This window comes from Carcharodon carcharias, chromosome 10, assembly GCF_017639515.1.
Source record: "Carcharodon carcharias isolate sCarCar2 chromosome 10, sCarCar2.pri, whole genome shotgun sequence".
Classification (NCBI taxonomy): Eukaryota; Metazoa; Chordata; class Chondrichthyes; order Lamniformes; family Lamnidae; genus Carcharodon; species Carcharodon carcharias.
In genome coordinates this window covers 63239509-63253846 of record NC_054476.1, presented here as the reverse complement: position 1 = coordinate 63253846, position 14338 = coordinate 63239509, and the positions used below count along the sequence as shown (strand labels likewise).

At 42.6% G+C, this 14338-nt stretch overlaps 1 protein-coding gene and 1 long non-coding RNA gene across 2 annotated transcripts in view; both read right to left on the bottom strand.

Moving 5' to 3' along the window:
• Positions 1-452: 452 nt before the first annotated feature.
• LOC121282783 lies at positions 453-1487 on the bottom strand. Its single transcript, XR_005944141.1, has 2 exons — positions 934-1487; positions 453-846 (listed from the first exon to the last, which is right to left on the bottom strand). It is a non-coding gene; the product is annotated as an uncharacterized LOC121282783 (long non-coding RNA).
• A 1532-nt stretch (positions 1488-3019) lies between these two features.
• tsg101a (tumor susceptibility 101a) overlaps positions 3020-14338 on the bottom strand; it is a 151706-nt gene continuing 140387 nt past the window's right edge. Inside the window, exons 9-10 of the mRNA XM_041197785.1 lie at positions 12700-12939; positions 3020-3353 (exon numbers count right to left, since the gene is read on the bottom strand). Of these exons, the coding sequence (XP_041053719.1) occupies positions 3264-3353; positions 12700-12939 (330 nt within the window). The 3' untranslated portion in view covers positions 3020-3263. The remainder of the gene's footprint in view (positions 3354-12699; positions 12940-14338) is intronic.

Genomic DNA, 14338 nt, shown 5'->3' with positions numbered 1-14338 from the left:
CAGGAATAATAGGTGAAGGATGAAAAACAGTGCCTCAGTTTTTAAGGTCTTGGGAAAAAATGAAAAGGATTTCTACCGATTTTTTAGAAATGTCTATGGGGATGCCCCGTTCATTGTGTCAGATTCCCTGGAGACCTGCTGTTTTATTGTGGTCAAGGTGATCTAAAGGTGTAGTGCACTTGGAGTCTGTGCAGTGTACCATGGCAACACAGTCCAGAGAAGCTCTAATATTTTCTCCAAATTTCCCAAATAAACTTAAGGACCTGCAGGGGTAAATTTCTGATGTCTTGACAAACTCAGCATTTGTCAAATGTTTGTGCAGCCTGTGGGATATTCAAGGTGTTGCAGCCTACAATGATCTCTCGCTGCTGGGACTGCAAAAACTCAGTCTTACAAAAGGACTTTTTTAACAACTATGACCTATGATGTTGTGGACACAAGTTGGGCATTACTTTTCATCTCCACTTCAAAAATCTTTAATCTGCATTTGCATTAGTATCTGGTTGGAACTCAGCACACATAACTGAGGAATAAACATCAAAAGGTTGTTAGATAATTGTGGTTGAATTAAACAATTTTTTTCATGCTCAGTGATCATAATTCATGCTGCACACTTGCCTGTTACAGAATATATCAAGAATATATTAATATATCATTGAAATTAATAATTTTGGTATACTACAAATAGGAAATACTTGGCAGGTCTGGCAGCATCTATGGAGATGAACTGTGTTAACATTTCAGGTTTATGACTATTGTCAGAACTCATTCCTCCTCTTATCCTGTTTTGGACAGTTTTTCCAGTTTGCACATTCCATTCCATGGCCTCCATGTTTCTGTTCATTACTGTAACATTCAGATTGCAAGTTTATCTTTCAGCCACTGCATACCTATCCAATGGAATTCCATTTTGAAATCACTTTCTTCTCTTACCTTCTCAAACTTCATCTATTGCCCCATCAGTTCAACCATATCCTCTCTCATTTCTTCAGCTGAGTTTAACCTCTCCGTTAGGAAGTGCTTTGAAACAATGAATGCAATATTAATGTAAGCTGTTATTGGTTGGACAGTAATTGGATGCTATCCTTGCCACCTGCATGAAGTGGTATATGGCTAACAGACTGGAAATAGACCTGAGAATTAAGTATCAGCTGGTCATCTGCCAGCAACCTTCCAGCAGTAAAAGGAACACTTTGTTCAATATGTGGAGATTGCAGTATTCAAATTTACAATGTGACTTCAATTACTGGCTTTTTACCAATCCCTGTTGCTAATGTTACAAAACAGGTTCACCTCCACGTCGATGAGTATAAAGTAACAAATAAATCTCCATTCAAGTAATGTGCATAATAAGTGTCAATCTTAGCAAGGAGAGAGGAAGTGAAGGGGCAGGTGTTGCATATATTGCGTTCGCATGGGGAGGTGCCGTAGGAGGGGGTTTAGGAGTAGGGGGTGTTGGAGGAGTGGACCAGGGTGTCCCGGAGGGAAGGATCCCTACGGAATGCTGCCGGGGGGTGGGGTGAAGAGAAGATGTGTTTGGTGGTGGCATCATGCTGGAGTTGGTGGAAATGGCGGGGGATGATCCTTTGAACGCGGAGGCTGATGGGGTGATAAGTGAGGACACGTGAGGTAAGTCGGAGACGGAGACAGTCACTGAGAAAGGAAATATGGCTGTGAAAGTGGGTTTTAGTAACCTTGTCAAAGACTAGGAGAGAAATAGAAAGCAATGAAGGTGAACAAGGCAAAAAGATTCGAAAATCCTGACAGTAAACAAAACTTCTTCAAAGTAGGCATTTCTTGAAGAGAAGTGGCAGTCAATTAAAAACAGAGATAAAAATAAAAAACTGCGGATGCTGGAAATCCAAAATTTAAAATACCTGGAAAAACTCAGCAGGTCTGGCAGCATCGGCGGAGAAGAGTACAGTTGACGTTTCGCGTCCTCATGACTCTTCAACAGAACTAAGTAAAAATAGGAGAGGGGTGAAATATAAGGTGGTTAAATTGATAAGAGTTTGGGCAGTGGTTAGGCAGAGGTGAACCATGTTGCAGTGCTTGAAGTTCAGATCATGTTTAAAGAGAATACAAGGTTTTGCACAGCTCAAGATTAGTTTGGGTGAGTAGCCAGGGATGGGGCGGCTGGTGTAAGTGGCAAGGGAGTACGATTATGGTGGACAGGGGCTTTTCTCAACAATTCAATATAATTGGCAAAAGGAGTAAAAGTGATGTGTGGAAATCGTTTTTCACCCAAAGGGTGGGTAAAGTCTGGAATGAACTTCCTGAGGGGACGGTGGAGGCAGGTTCGAATGAGCTATTCAAAAAGGAACTGGATGGCTATCTGAAAAGAAAGAATGTGCAAGGTTACAGGGATAAGGCAGGGGAGTAGGACCGGGTAGAATGCCCTTTCAGAGAAAGTGCAGACTTGATGGGCAAATGGCCTCCTGCACTGTAACGATTGTGATTCTGGAAGACATTTCAGCTCACCCTCAACAATGGGCAGGCAGTCTGACATCACAGAAGCTGTCTTTGTGCCTGCAGTTAATGCAGATGAAAGAGTGGTGACCAAGGATAATTTTTTCAGAAATCTAGAGGGAACTGTGCAGCCAAAACTTTGGACTGACACAGGGAAGTCCCACAGAGCCTGACAAAAAAAGAAGTGATAGAGGATCATATGCTCCAGATCACCTGGTGTAGCAACATAAAACTTGCCACTTCCGTCTATTCAAAATGATAAGGGTCAAGCATGTACATTGATACAGCCCTAGGACATTAGATTCCAAACAATTCTTTCTCAAGTTTTTAAATCTAACTTCCCCCCCCCCCCCCCCTGCTTCTTACTGGGTAATGAGCTGTCTGTCCTATTCCTTCCATTTCTGCAGGTGATGAAGGGCACTTTAATGCCTTGGCAACTGCCTTGGATAAGACATCAGCTGCTTCAACAAAGGCCATAATCAATGATTTAAAAAAAAACTGCCACAGTTAAAAAGAATAACTTTGATAAAAGCCCCCAACACAATGTCAGTAAGCTCGAAATTTAAAGAATCTTTATTCCAATTGCTAAGTTGCTTCTCCAGGAGGCTACAAGTAAATACAAAGTCCCCCAACAAAAAACTTTTAAAGGGAAGAAAACATAATCAATCAGAAAGTCAACATAATTTACAGTAGGAATATGCAATAACTTATCCTTTTTTCTTTGAAACTGGTTAATTGCAGACAAGTGAGAGAGAAAATAAGTCAGACCTGACTTGAGCCACACAAAGAATTGCTCAGTACAAGTCACTAAGACCAGCTGTTTTTCTTGCTTTCTGCATCAATGCTCGAAGCTGGAACTGTTTACGAGACAAGAGACGCACATGCTGTGGAGAGGAGAAAAAAATTTAGTAACTTCTGTAGTGGTAACAAACTAGAAAATCTAAGTTTGCAAACTTACAGTACTGTGGTTCAAAAAGCAGGTGCTCTGTTTTGTATTTGGTTAGAGGTGTAGGTTGTTCTTTAAATTCCCAGAATGGTAACTGAATTCACATGCTACTTGTGTTTGAGATGAAAATTTCTCACAGGGATTCTCTGTTTCTCCAGTAAGTTTTCCTAGTTACTATGAGGGATCTCATTCTTGAGCAATTAGGCAGCTAGGTATAGAATAAAATGTTTATTTTCCTAATACGTATATTATAATGAGACCAAGGATTAATAAAAACCCTTTTGCCTTACTGGTTTTTATCATACTTTCATGTGACCTTTAATTTTGGAGTTGTTATATTGTAATTTAGGCAATAAACCACCAGATATCTTAAATAGTAAAATAGCACTGACACATTGTAAATACGCAGTAATTAATATAACTGCTCCTGATACCCTCAGAAGATAGTAATATACAAAAATGTATCGGTTGTGATAATATGAACTGACTGGATACAAGGTTCCTGAATTCTATGTGGCAGTTTGATGCTGACTATTCATGGAGTCCCTCAAGCTTATAGTCCCAATTGCTTATGACAGATTTCTCAATTTATTTTGTGCTTTTTAAACTGAAAGAGCTGCCAATCAAACGTGAATAAATAAAATCTACAAGATACTTATATTTGAATTGACTGGCTTGCTACCTCCCTTGGGCATTACCCAGATACCATGGGAGTGAATCTGTTTTCCATAGTCCTATGGAAGTCTAGCATACTTTACTTGGGGCACGCTGCGCCTCCAGCTACTTCCCGCACAGCAAGCCATCATGAGAAGGGTCCTTTCAGGAGCATTCCACGCGTGCACCAGAAACAAATGTTTTGGCACTAATCTGAAGCCCTGCCAGCCGATGTGACAGTGGATTTCCCCATTTGGACCACATAGGGCCATTAAACTAATGTGCGCATCATTCTGCAAAGATTGAAAGCTGAGCTGCAAGATGGACTCTGCACCATGATATTTAACAGGCCACGACACCAATGTGCAGGTAGATTGATTTTGAAAAAACTTCTGCTATTGCAAATTGCCTGGAAGTAGGCAGGAGTATTTTTGGAAGTGTGGTGAATTGTTGCATTTGGCAGGAAGTGTTGCTGCATCTTCCCTGGGAGGCAGAATATTAAGTGTTCTGTCCACAGAAAGGCTGCAACAGTTATGGGGTCAGCAGTGGCAGTGCCCAAGTCTGCAACATGAGACGGAGCAGAAAGGGGTAGCTGTGTGCGATGTCCTCTACCAAGTTTGTCAGACTTCTCCGTGCACCATGACAGTGACAGGAAGCTGTCTGGCAGATTTGTCAATGATCCGAGCATGTGTGTGCATGCTTTCAAGGGCTTGCCTGTATGCTGTCCCATTGAGGTCTTCATCCAAGTCCCCTGCGGCAGAACCTGCTTGCGACCATGCTATCTGGTGAACTGGGAAACTGTACTTTAACTCCTGGCGAGACTGCAGCCCACACGTGCCTGGTGACTCTCCATATGCAAATCTCAACTCCATTGTAGCCTCTAAATGCCTATCTTAGCTGGTGATCTCGAGTGTCAGGTCAAGTGACGGGGCCTCTTCATCAGCGCTGTGTTGTTCTTCTCCTCCTCCTCGAGCTGCTTGTGCCTAGACAGAAGAAGGTTCTTGGGTGTCTGAAAGCAGAATATCAGAATGGCGGTGGATGGAAAGAAGAGGTCCATGTTCAGACCAGTTTGCTCATCATGTCAGTTCTCAAGATGAGAGCTAGCTAGGAAAGTGGCGTCAGGCAGGAACATATGGCCCCACAATGTTCTTAGTAACACCTGAAGAAAAAGATTCTGGTGCATGATGCCAAGAGTGTCTCAATAGCAGTCAGGAGATGCAGGTGCTCTAATCCTCTGCCACTTTTACTCTGCTCTGATCTATTGTGTGCCATCTTGTCCTTCAAGAGGGGGCAGAAGCTTAGTGATTTTGCATCACTGTTTTTGGTTGTGCTGCCATAGCTGAAGAAAGCAAGAGGTGGGTGAGATGCTGGCAGCGTTGGCTGGTATGTGAGGGTGCAGTGGAGTATCTGGATGTTAGACCTGAGTCCTAAGACCCAGGGAGTGCTGATGGGTGAGCGATAAGGGTGCAGTGAAAAGTGCAAGAGGCAGTACTCCAGGTCTCACCAATGTTCTGTACAGTTGTAGCAAGACTTTCCTATTTTTATACTCTATGCCCCTTGCAATAAAGGCCAACAGGTTTTTAAACAAGTCAGAGCAGGGTGAATTGGGGGAGAGCAAAAGGAAGGTCGGTGACAGGGGAGAAGGCAGGAAGATTAAAAAGGGGTGATAATGCCATACAAGAGGAGGTAGTAATGGAACAAGTGAAGAAACAAAAGATGGGTCTGGAGGAGGTGCGAATGAGAAAAACAGAGTCATCACCAACAGCTGCCATCGAAGGAAAATGGGGGAAGGCACTATGATCTGCAACAGTTGAACTCAATGTTGAGTCTGGAACATTGTAAAGTGCCAAACTGAAAGATTAGGTGCTGTTTCTCAAGCTTAAATTGAGCTTCATTAGAACAATGTAGGAGGTCAAAGAAAAAAAGGTCAGAGTGGGAGGGGTGCAGAGAATTAAAATAACAGTCAACGGGAAGCTCGGAGTCATGCGTGCACACTGACCAGAGGCGTTTTACAAAGCAATCACCCAATCTGGGTTTTGGTTTCTTCAATGTCTCTCCCTCTATACTTGCTTAAATCTGTTACATCTCTAACTTTTCCCAACAAAAGGTTATCAACCTGACACTTTAACTCTTGTCTCTTTCTCCACAGATGCTGCCTGACCTGCTGAATTTTTCCAGCATTTTCTGTTTTTATTTCAGATTTCAGCTTCTGCAGTATTTTGCTTCTACATTGAATTATTTTGGTCACACATAAATGGAGAGTGCAGGCTCTGACCTGGATCACCAGAGTTCTGTCATATCAGGAGTACAAAATTAAAGCAAGTTAATTATTCTGCAGAGATGCCTTGCAAATAGTGTCTAGGGAAACCCCGTATATTGACCAATGATGTAATCTATGTCAAAAAAAAGACTGTTTGCTTTGTTCAGTGGATGTGCTTACCTAACTCATCTAATGTTTTGATACAGAAGGCAAAAGATTGCAAATATCAAAGTAATTCTGTCCAACAAAACACATGGAAGCAAGTAAAAGGTTTGCACTGTCATTTTCTCAGCTAAATAAAACTCAACTTAGCATAAATATGAGCATTTCTTTTGGTTGGTGGAAGGGGAGGGATTTTAATACAGCTGTCTTAATAATGGATCTCCCAACAGACCATGAAGGTTAATACAAACTTTAACAACAATATGTTCCAACTGTCTAGAACCAGTTAATTACCAAACATTAAAGTGAATCTAATGAAGTATGAGGAGCAATCTCCCTAAACAATCTGCCACCCCAAAACATTCAACTCTCCACTGGTAACTCTGAGGGCACTAGGGCAGGTAATGATCATACTGGGGACAGTTTTCAAGTTCTAGTGCTTCTTAAAATTCTTCTATATCACCTCCACCTCAGTATTGTAAGCAGCCCAACTGCGTGCATAATTCCCCCGAATCGGTACTGTATGAGCAGCCCCAATCTATACACAACTCCTCCCCAAACTATACTGTACAAGCAGCCCCATTGTGTACACAACCCCTCCCCAATCTCTACTGTATGAGCAGCCCCACTGACTCTCTTATCAATACTGTGTGAGCAGCTCAATTGTGTACACATACTGTATCCGATCTATAACGTATGAACTGCTCCACTATGTGTACATCCTCTCCCATCAGTAATGAGAGCAACTGGACTATATAGACACACCTTTCCAATCAGTACTGTGTCATAGCTAGACTACAGACACTCCCTTCTGATCAGTACTCTGTGAGCAGCTGGACTGCAATGACACTGCCTTGTGATCAATACTGAGTGAGAAACTGGACTGTAATGACATTCCCTTCTGATCAGTACAGAGAGAGCAGCTGGACTGTAATAAACTCCCTTCCAATCAGTACTGGACTGTATGGACATTCCCTTATCAGTACAGTCCAGAACAGCTGGACTGTAATGATACTTCCTTCAGAGCGGTACTGTGTGAGGAACTGGGCTGTTTGGACAGTCCCTTCTAATCAGTACTGTGAGAGCAGCTGGATGGAATGGACACTCCCTTCATATCAGTACTGAGAGAACAGCTGGACTGTAATGACACAAAAACAAAAATTGCTGGAAAACAGATGCTGTCAGACCTGCTGAGTTTTTCCAGCAACTTTTGTTTTTGTTTCAGATTTCCAGCATCTGCAGTATTTTGCGTTTATGGACTGTAATGACACTTCTTTCCGATCAGCACTGAAAGAGAAGTTAGACCATAATGACGCTTCCTTCAGATCAGTGCTATATGAGGAGCTGGACTGAGACTGTATAGACAGTCCCTTCAGAGCATACTGAGAACAACTGGATTGTATTCCTTATCAGTACTGAGAGAACAGCTGGACTGCAATGACACTTTCTTCAGATCAGCACTGACAGCGCAGCTGGAATGTAATGACACTCTTTCCCGATCAGTTCCTTGTGAGTAGCTGGACTGTAATGACACTGTCTTAAATCAGTACTGTGTGCGCAGCTGGAGTAGAATGACACTCCCTTCCGTTCAGTATTGTGAACTCAACTTCTCCCCCATCAGGAATGTGAAATCAGCTAGACTATACATTCTCTTCCTATCAGTACTGTGACAGCAGCTGAATTATACACTCCCATCCTATCAGTACTGTGTGAACAGCTAGGAACACAGGAACATAGGGCAGCAGTAGGCCACTCGGCCCCTCAAGCCTGCTCCGCCATCTAACTGGATCATGGTGATCTTCTACCTCAACGCCATCTTCCTGCATTATCCCGATTTCTCTTAATGTCACTGGTATCTAGAAATCTATCGTACTCTGCTTTGAACATACTCAATAACTGAGCCTTCACTCAGGGTACAGAATTCTAAAGATTCATCACCCTCTGACTGAAGAAGTCCTAAATAGTCTACCTCTTATTCTGAGATAGTGTACCCTGGTCCTCGACCCTCCAAGCCAGGGGGAACATTACTTCTGCATTTATCCTGTCAAGTCCTGTAAGAGTTTTGTACACTTCAATAAGATCACCTCTCATTCTTCAAAATCTAAAGGATACAAGCATAGTTTCCTTAATCTTTCCTCATAAGACAATGCCCCCATCCCAGGGATTAGTCTGGTGAACCTTCATTCCAACTTCTCTATAGCCAATATATTCTTCCTTTGGTAAGGAGGCCAAAACTGCACACTATGCTCCAGGAGTGGCCTCACCAAGACTCTATATAATTGCAGCAAGATTTGCTTACTCCTGTACTTAAATCCTTTTGCAATAAAGGCTAACATGCCATTTGCCTTCCTAATTGCTTGCTGCACCTGCATGTTAGCTTTCAGTTACTTATGAACTAGAATACCCAGGTCTATTTGAACATCAACAGCCGGACTATACACTCCCTTCTAATCAGTACTCTGTGAGCAGCTCCAATGTGTACACAACCTCTCTCCAATCAGTACTGTGTCAGCAGCTGAATTGTGTACATAATCTCTCCTTGATCTGCAATGTATAAATAGCTCCATCTTGTACAAACTCCTTCGCTGGATGCTCCAAAAACCCTTATTTTCCCAAACAGGATTCCCTAACCATTTCATTTGCAGGTCTAAAATTCTTAACATGTCTGTGATTGTGAAACTGAATGGCTGAGGTATAAACGCGCCCCTAGATTGAGGGCATCAGTTTCAGACTGTTACAAAGTTTCTACAAATGGAAGCTGTGCATGTTCTCTTTAGGGTAGTGGTTAATGGAAATTTAAGAGGGGCATTCAAAATCATGTAGGGCTTTAATAGAGCAAAATAATTAAATTCATTTCCAGTGGCAGAAGGGTTGGTAACCAGAGAATGCAGATTTAACGTAACTGGCAAACAAACCAGAGGAAAGGTGAAGATAAAAACTTTTACCCTGTGATTTCTGATGATCTGGATTGCAATGCCTGAAAAAGTCGTGGAAGCAGATCAAATAGTAACTTTCAAAAGGTAAATACGATAAATGCAGAAAATTGCAGGGCTATGGAGAAAGAGGCGGGAGTGGGACAATTACGAATAGCTTTACTAAATGGTCAGCATAGACATAATGGGCCAAATGGCCTGCTTCTGTGATAAGGAGATTCAGCCAATATCATAGGCATTTCCATTTGCTTTTGAACAAATAAAACCAAGGGATCTTGATAACAACTTCAACAAAATCTTACATCTATATAGTAAAAATGAACCAAGGAACTTCACAGGAGTAGTATAAAACAAAATTTAGCATCGAACCACATAAGGAGATATTAGGACAGATGAGCAAAAATTTGGTCAAAGAGATAGATATGAGGGAGTGTCTTAAAAGGAGAGAGAGTGAGGGGGGGGGGGGGGGGTGGGGGGGGGTTAGGGGTGGAATTTCAGAGCTTAGGCCTTGGCAGCTGAAGGCACTGCCACTAATAGTGTCCTAATGGGTGCCCAAAGGGCCAGAATTAGAGGTGTGCAGATGTTTTGGAGGGTTCTGGGGCTGGAGGAGATTACAACAATAGGGAGAGACCAGGTCATGATGTGATTTGGAAACAAGGATGCATATTTTAAAATCATGACATTGCTTAACCAGGAGCCAATGTAGGTCATGGAGCACAAGAGTGATGGTTGAGTTAATATATGGGCAGCAAAGTTTTGGATGGCCTCAAGTTTACGAAGGGTAGAAAGTGGGAGGCCAGCCTGCAGTATGTTGGAATAGTTAAATCCAAAGGTGACAAAGACATGGATGAGGGTTTCAGCAGCTAATGAGCTCAGGCAAGTGCAGAATTGAGCAATGTTATGGAGGCAGTTTTACTGATGCTGCAGATATGTGGGTGGAAACTCATCTCAGAGTCAAATAATGACACTAAGGTTTAGCCTCAAGATAGTGCCAGGGAGAGAGAGGGAGTCGGTGTTTGTGATAGGGACTAAAGACAAAGATTTCAATCTAATGATTAGTTGGATACTATTTCTGCTCATCCAGTACTAGATGTAGGACAAGCAGTCTGATAATTTAGTGAGTGGAGGGGTCAAGAGAGATGGTGGTGAGGTAAAGCTGGGTGTCATCAATATATATGCAGAAACTGACATGGCGTTTTCAGATGATGTTTTTTGTGAGGCAGTATGTAGAATGAAATAGGATGAGGATACCAGAGCTGGAGAAGCCACTGAAGGTGATTCTCTGGCTATGTTAAAGAGGTAAGAACGGAACCGGGTGAATGCAGTCCCATTCAGCTGGATGATGGTGGTGAGGAGTTGGAGGAAGATTTTTTTTTTATTATTCATTCACGGGATGTAGGCTTAGCTGGCTGGGCCAGCATTTATTGCCCATCCCTATTGCCCTTGAGGTGGTGGTGAGTTGCCTTCTTGAACCGCTTCAGTCCATGTGGTGTAGGTACACCCACAGTGCTGTTAAGAATGAAGTTCCAGGGTTTTGACCCAGCGACAGTGAAGGAATGGTGATATATTTCCAAGTCAGGATGGTGAGTGACATGGAGGGGAACTTCCAGATGTGGTATTCCCATCCAACTGCTGTGCTTGTCCTTCTAGATGGTAGTGGTCGTGGGTTTGGAAGGTACTGTCTAAGGAGGCTTGGTGAATTCCTGCAGTGTGCCTTATAGATGGTATACACTGCTGCTACTGTGCGTTGGTGGTGGAGGGAGTGAACGTTTGTGGATGTGGTGCCAATCAAATGGGCTGCTTTGTCCTGGATAGTGTCAAGCTTTTTGAGTGTTGTTGGAGCTGTACTTGTCCAGGCAAGTGGGGAGTATTCCATCACACTCTTGGCTTTTGCCTTGTGGACAGGCATTGGGGAGTCTGGAGGTGAGTTACTTGTCGCAGGATTCCTAGCCTCTGACATGCTCTTGTAGCCACAGTATTTATATGGCTAGTCCAGTTCAGCTTCTGGTCAATGGTAACCCCCAGGATGTTGATGGTGGGGGGATTCAGTGATGGTGATGCCATTGAACATCAAGAAGCGATGATTGGGCACAGTAACTCAGAACAGAACACCATTAACAATATCAGTTAACATGGGAGCCAATCAAGGAAGCTGGGTGGTCAGCAATTTAATGGGAAAAGGGTTGACGGAGCAGGAAGTGGGCCTCATGGACAAGATGAGCTCAGAGTGCACGAGGGAGGAAAAGAGAAACTGGAGAATACTAGACAAGTCCTCATCTGGAGTGTATCTTGTGAAAACATCCCCCCTACCCCCAAATGATTTTTAAAAAATATTTTAATAGCACATGGTTGCTCGGCCACAAACAGAATACAGTAACAATGGAGATGTTAAGACAATACGCACTAATGTTGATTTGATAACACATTTAGAAGAAAGGAAAATTACTCCAGGAAAACTGGTTTAGTTTTAATAAATCTCATTATAATCTTATAGATCTATTTAAACCTTAACTGTTAATTTTGGGGCATAGGTTTCTAACAAACCAATAATTCAAGAAATAAATTTTAGATCAAAGCATGCTAATAGTTACTGAGCTCAGAAATGGTCAAGAGATCACAGTCCTCAGAGGACACATGGCAGACACTTTACATATTACAGTATTTAATTGCATTAATATGTTGTGGAGAATATGGTTTCTCATCTCTCCCTGAAAAAGAAAGGGTAAAGGAGAACTACAGATCGTGGATGTATATTTCTCAAACATCCGTTTAAACATACAACATGCTCTCTGGCAAACATCTGCTCACACAGTTTTCTCGACAAAGGAAGTAGACAAACATCAGGATGCTCACACAGTACTGTTCCGGAAGAGTTCATGTTTAGACCTTGGCACTGCTCATGATGTTGGACTGGGAGATAGTAGACCTCATTACAACAGATACAGTCCTCTCATTCAAACACAGTGCCAGCAAGTTTGCAACTCAGTAATAAATCCTGCAGTAATTTCAGTCCATGGGACTCAGGGATGTCTCAGTGACTGAGTTTATTCTGAGGTGGTGTTTACATCCAGTAAGACAACAGTGCAGCAATGTGACTGTTTCAACTTGTTTTGTAATTTCAGATTCAAGTCAAATTTATTGGTCAGGAATAAATTGGACCATGTCTGCTCTCCATTTTTCTTATAATGTGACCGCATTAATGTTCAATGTACCGAGACCCTGTAAGAGTAGTCAGGGGAAAAAAGTGCTGCCACATCATTTCAGTCTTTAATTACCTTCAAAAAGACTTCCAGGTCAATGACATCACGTCTCAGTGCTTCACCCAGGTAGAAAATGGTGTCCTCAATGGCATTCTCCTCTGCATAAAGATTAAGAATCTGTTTGTAGAGAGGTGCTGTCGGCACAACCACCTCATCAATGTCATTATTTTCAGACTGGCTTTCCATTTTCTCCAGGGCAATACTCAGCTCGTCGTCCTTTCTCCTCAGTATTTCAATATTCTTGTCTACCTCAGACTAAGAAAATGACAGATTTTGAGTCAATGAAATCTCAAACAATACAACAGGTAGAGCAATCAGATTTGTATAAAATGATATGGTATTTAACAGGAATGTAACTTATAAACCACACAGAAGGACATTGATGCAACAAATTTCAAAAACGTCTGAGTGTCAGTCACAACTGTACTTTTACAGTGCTACCCTAAGTCAAGCCCACATTAATTCATTAACTCTCCAAGGAAACCTTTTCAATATATGGCATGTGCAATGAAGAATAGAGGTTAGCAATCTAAAAGAGCAGTCATGAGGCTGGATCCCAAGATGTGAGGCAATCTAGAAAAGCAAGGGGGAAAGCGAAGGAAATGTGCTTTAGTCTGTAGCTAGGGTATTTTACTGGTGCCAGTAGTAACAAGCGCATCAGTAAATTGGCTAAAAGTTGAATAATGTATATATGTCCCCAGCATCACAGAAGCCAGTCTTCAGCCAATTCAAGTCACTCCACACGACATCAAGAAACGGCTGAAGGCATGGATACTGCAAAGGCTATGGGCCCTGATAATATTCCAGCAATAATACAGAAGACCTGTGCTCCAGAACTTGCCGCGCCCCTAGCCAAGCTGTTCCAGTACTGCTACAACACTGGCATCTACCCGGCTATGTGGAAAATTGCCCAGGTATCCTGTACACAAAGCACAGGACAAATCCAACCCGGCCAATTACTGCCCCATCAGTCTACTCTCCATCATCAGTAAAGTGATGGAAGGGGTCATCAACAATGCTATCAAGTGGCACTTGCTTAACAATAACCTGCTCACAGACACCCAGTTTGGGTTCTGTCAGGGCCACTCAGCTCCTGACCTCATTACAGCCTTGGTTCAAACATGGGCAAAAGAGCTGAACTCCTGAGGTGAGGTGAGAGTGACCGTCCTTGACATCAAGACCGCATTTGACAGGGTGTGGCATCAAGGCGCCCTAGCAAAACTGGAGTCAATGGGAATCAGGGGGAAAACTCTCCACTGGTTGGAGTCATACCTAGCACAAAGGAAGATGGTTGTGGTCACTGGAGGTCAGTCATCTCAGCTCCAGGACATCACTGCAGGAGTTCCTCAGGCCCAACCATCTTCAACTGCTTCATCAATGACCTTCCTTCCATCATAAAGTCAGAAATGGGGATGTTTGCTGATGATTACAAATTCAGCACCATTTGCAATTGCTCAGATACTGAAGCAGTCCATGTCCAAATGCAGCAAGACCTGGACAATATCCAGACTTAGGCTGACAAGTGGCAAGCAACATGAGCGCAACACAAGTGCCAAGCAATGACCATCTCCAAAAAGAGAGTCCAACCATCGCCCCTTGACTTCAATGACATTACCATCACTGAATCCCCCACTACCAATATCCTGGGGTTATC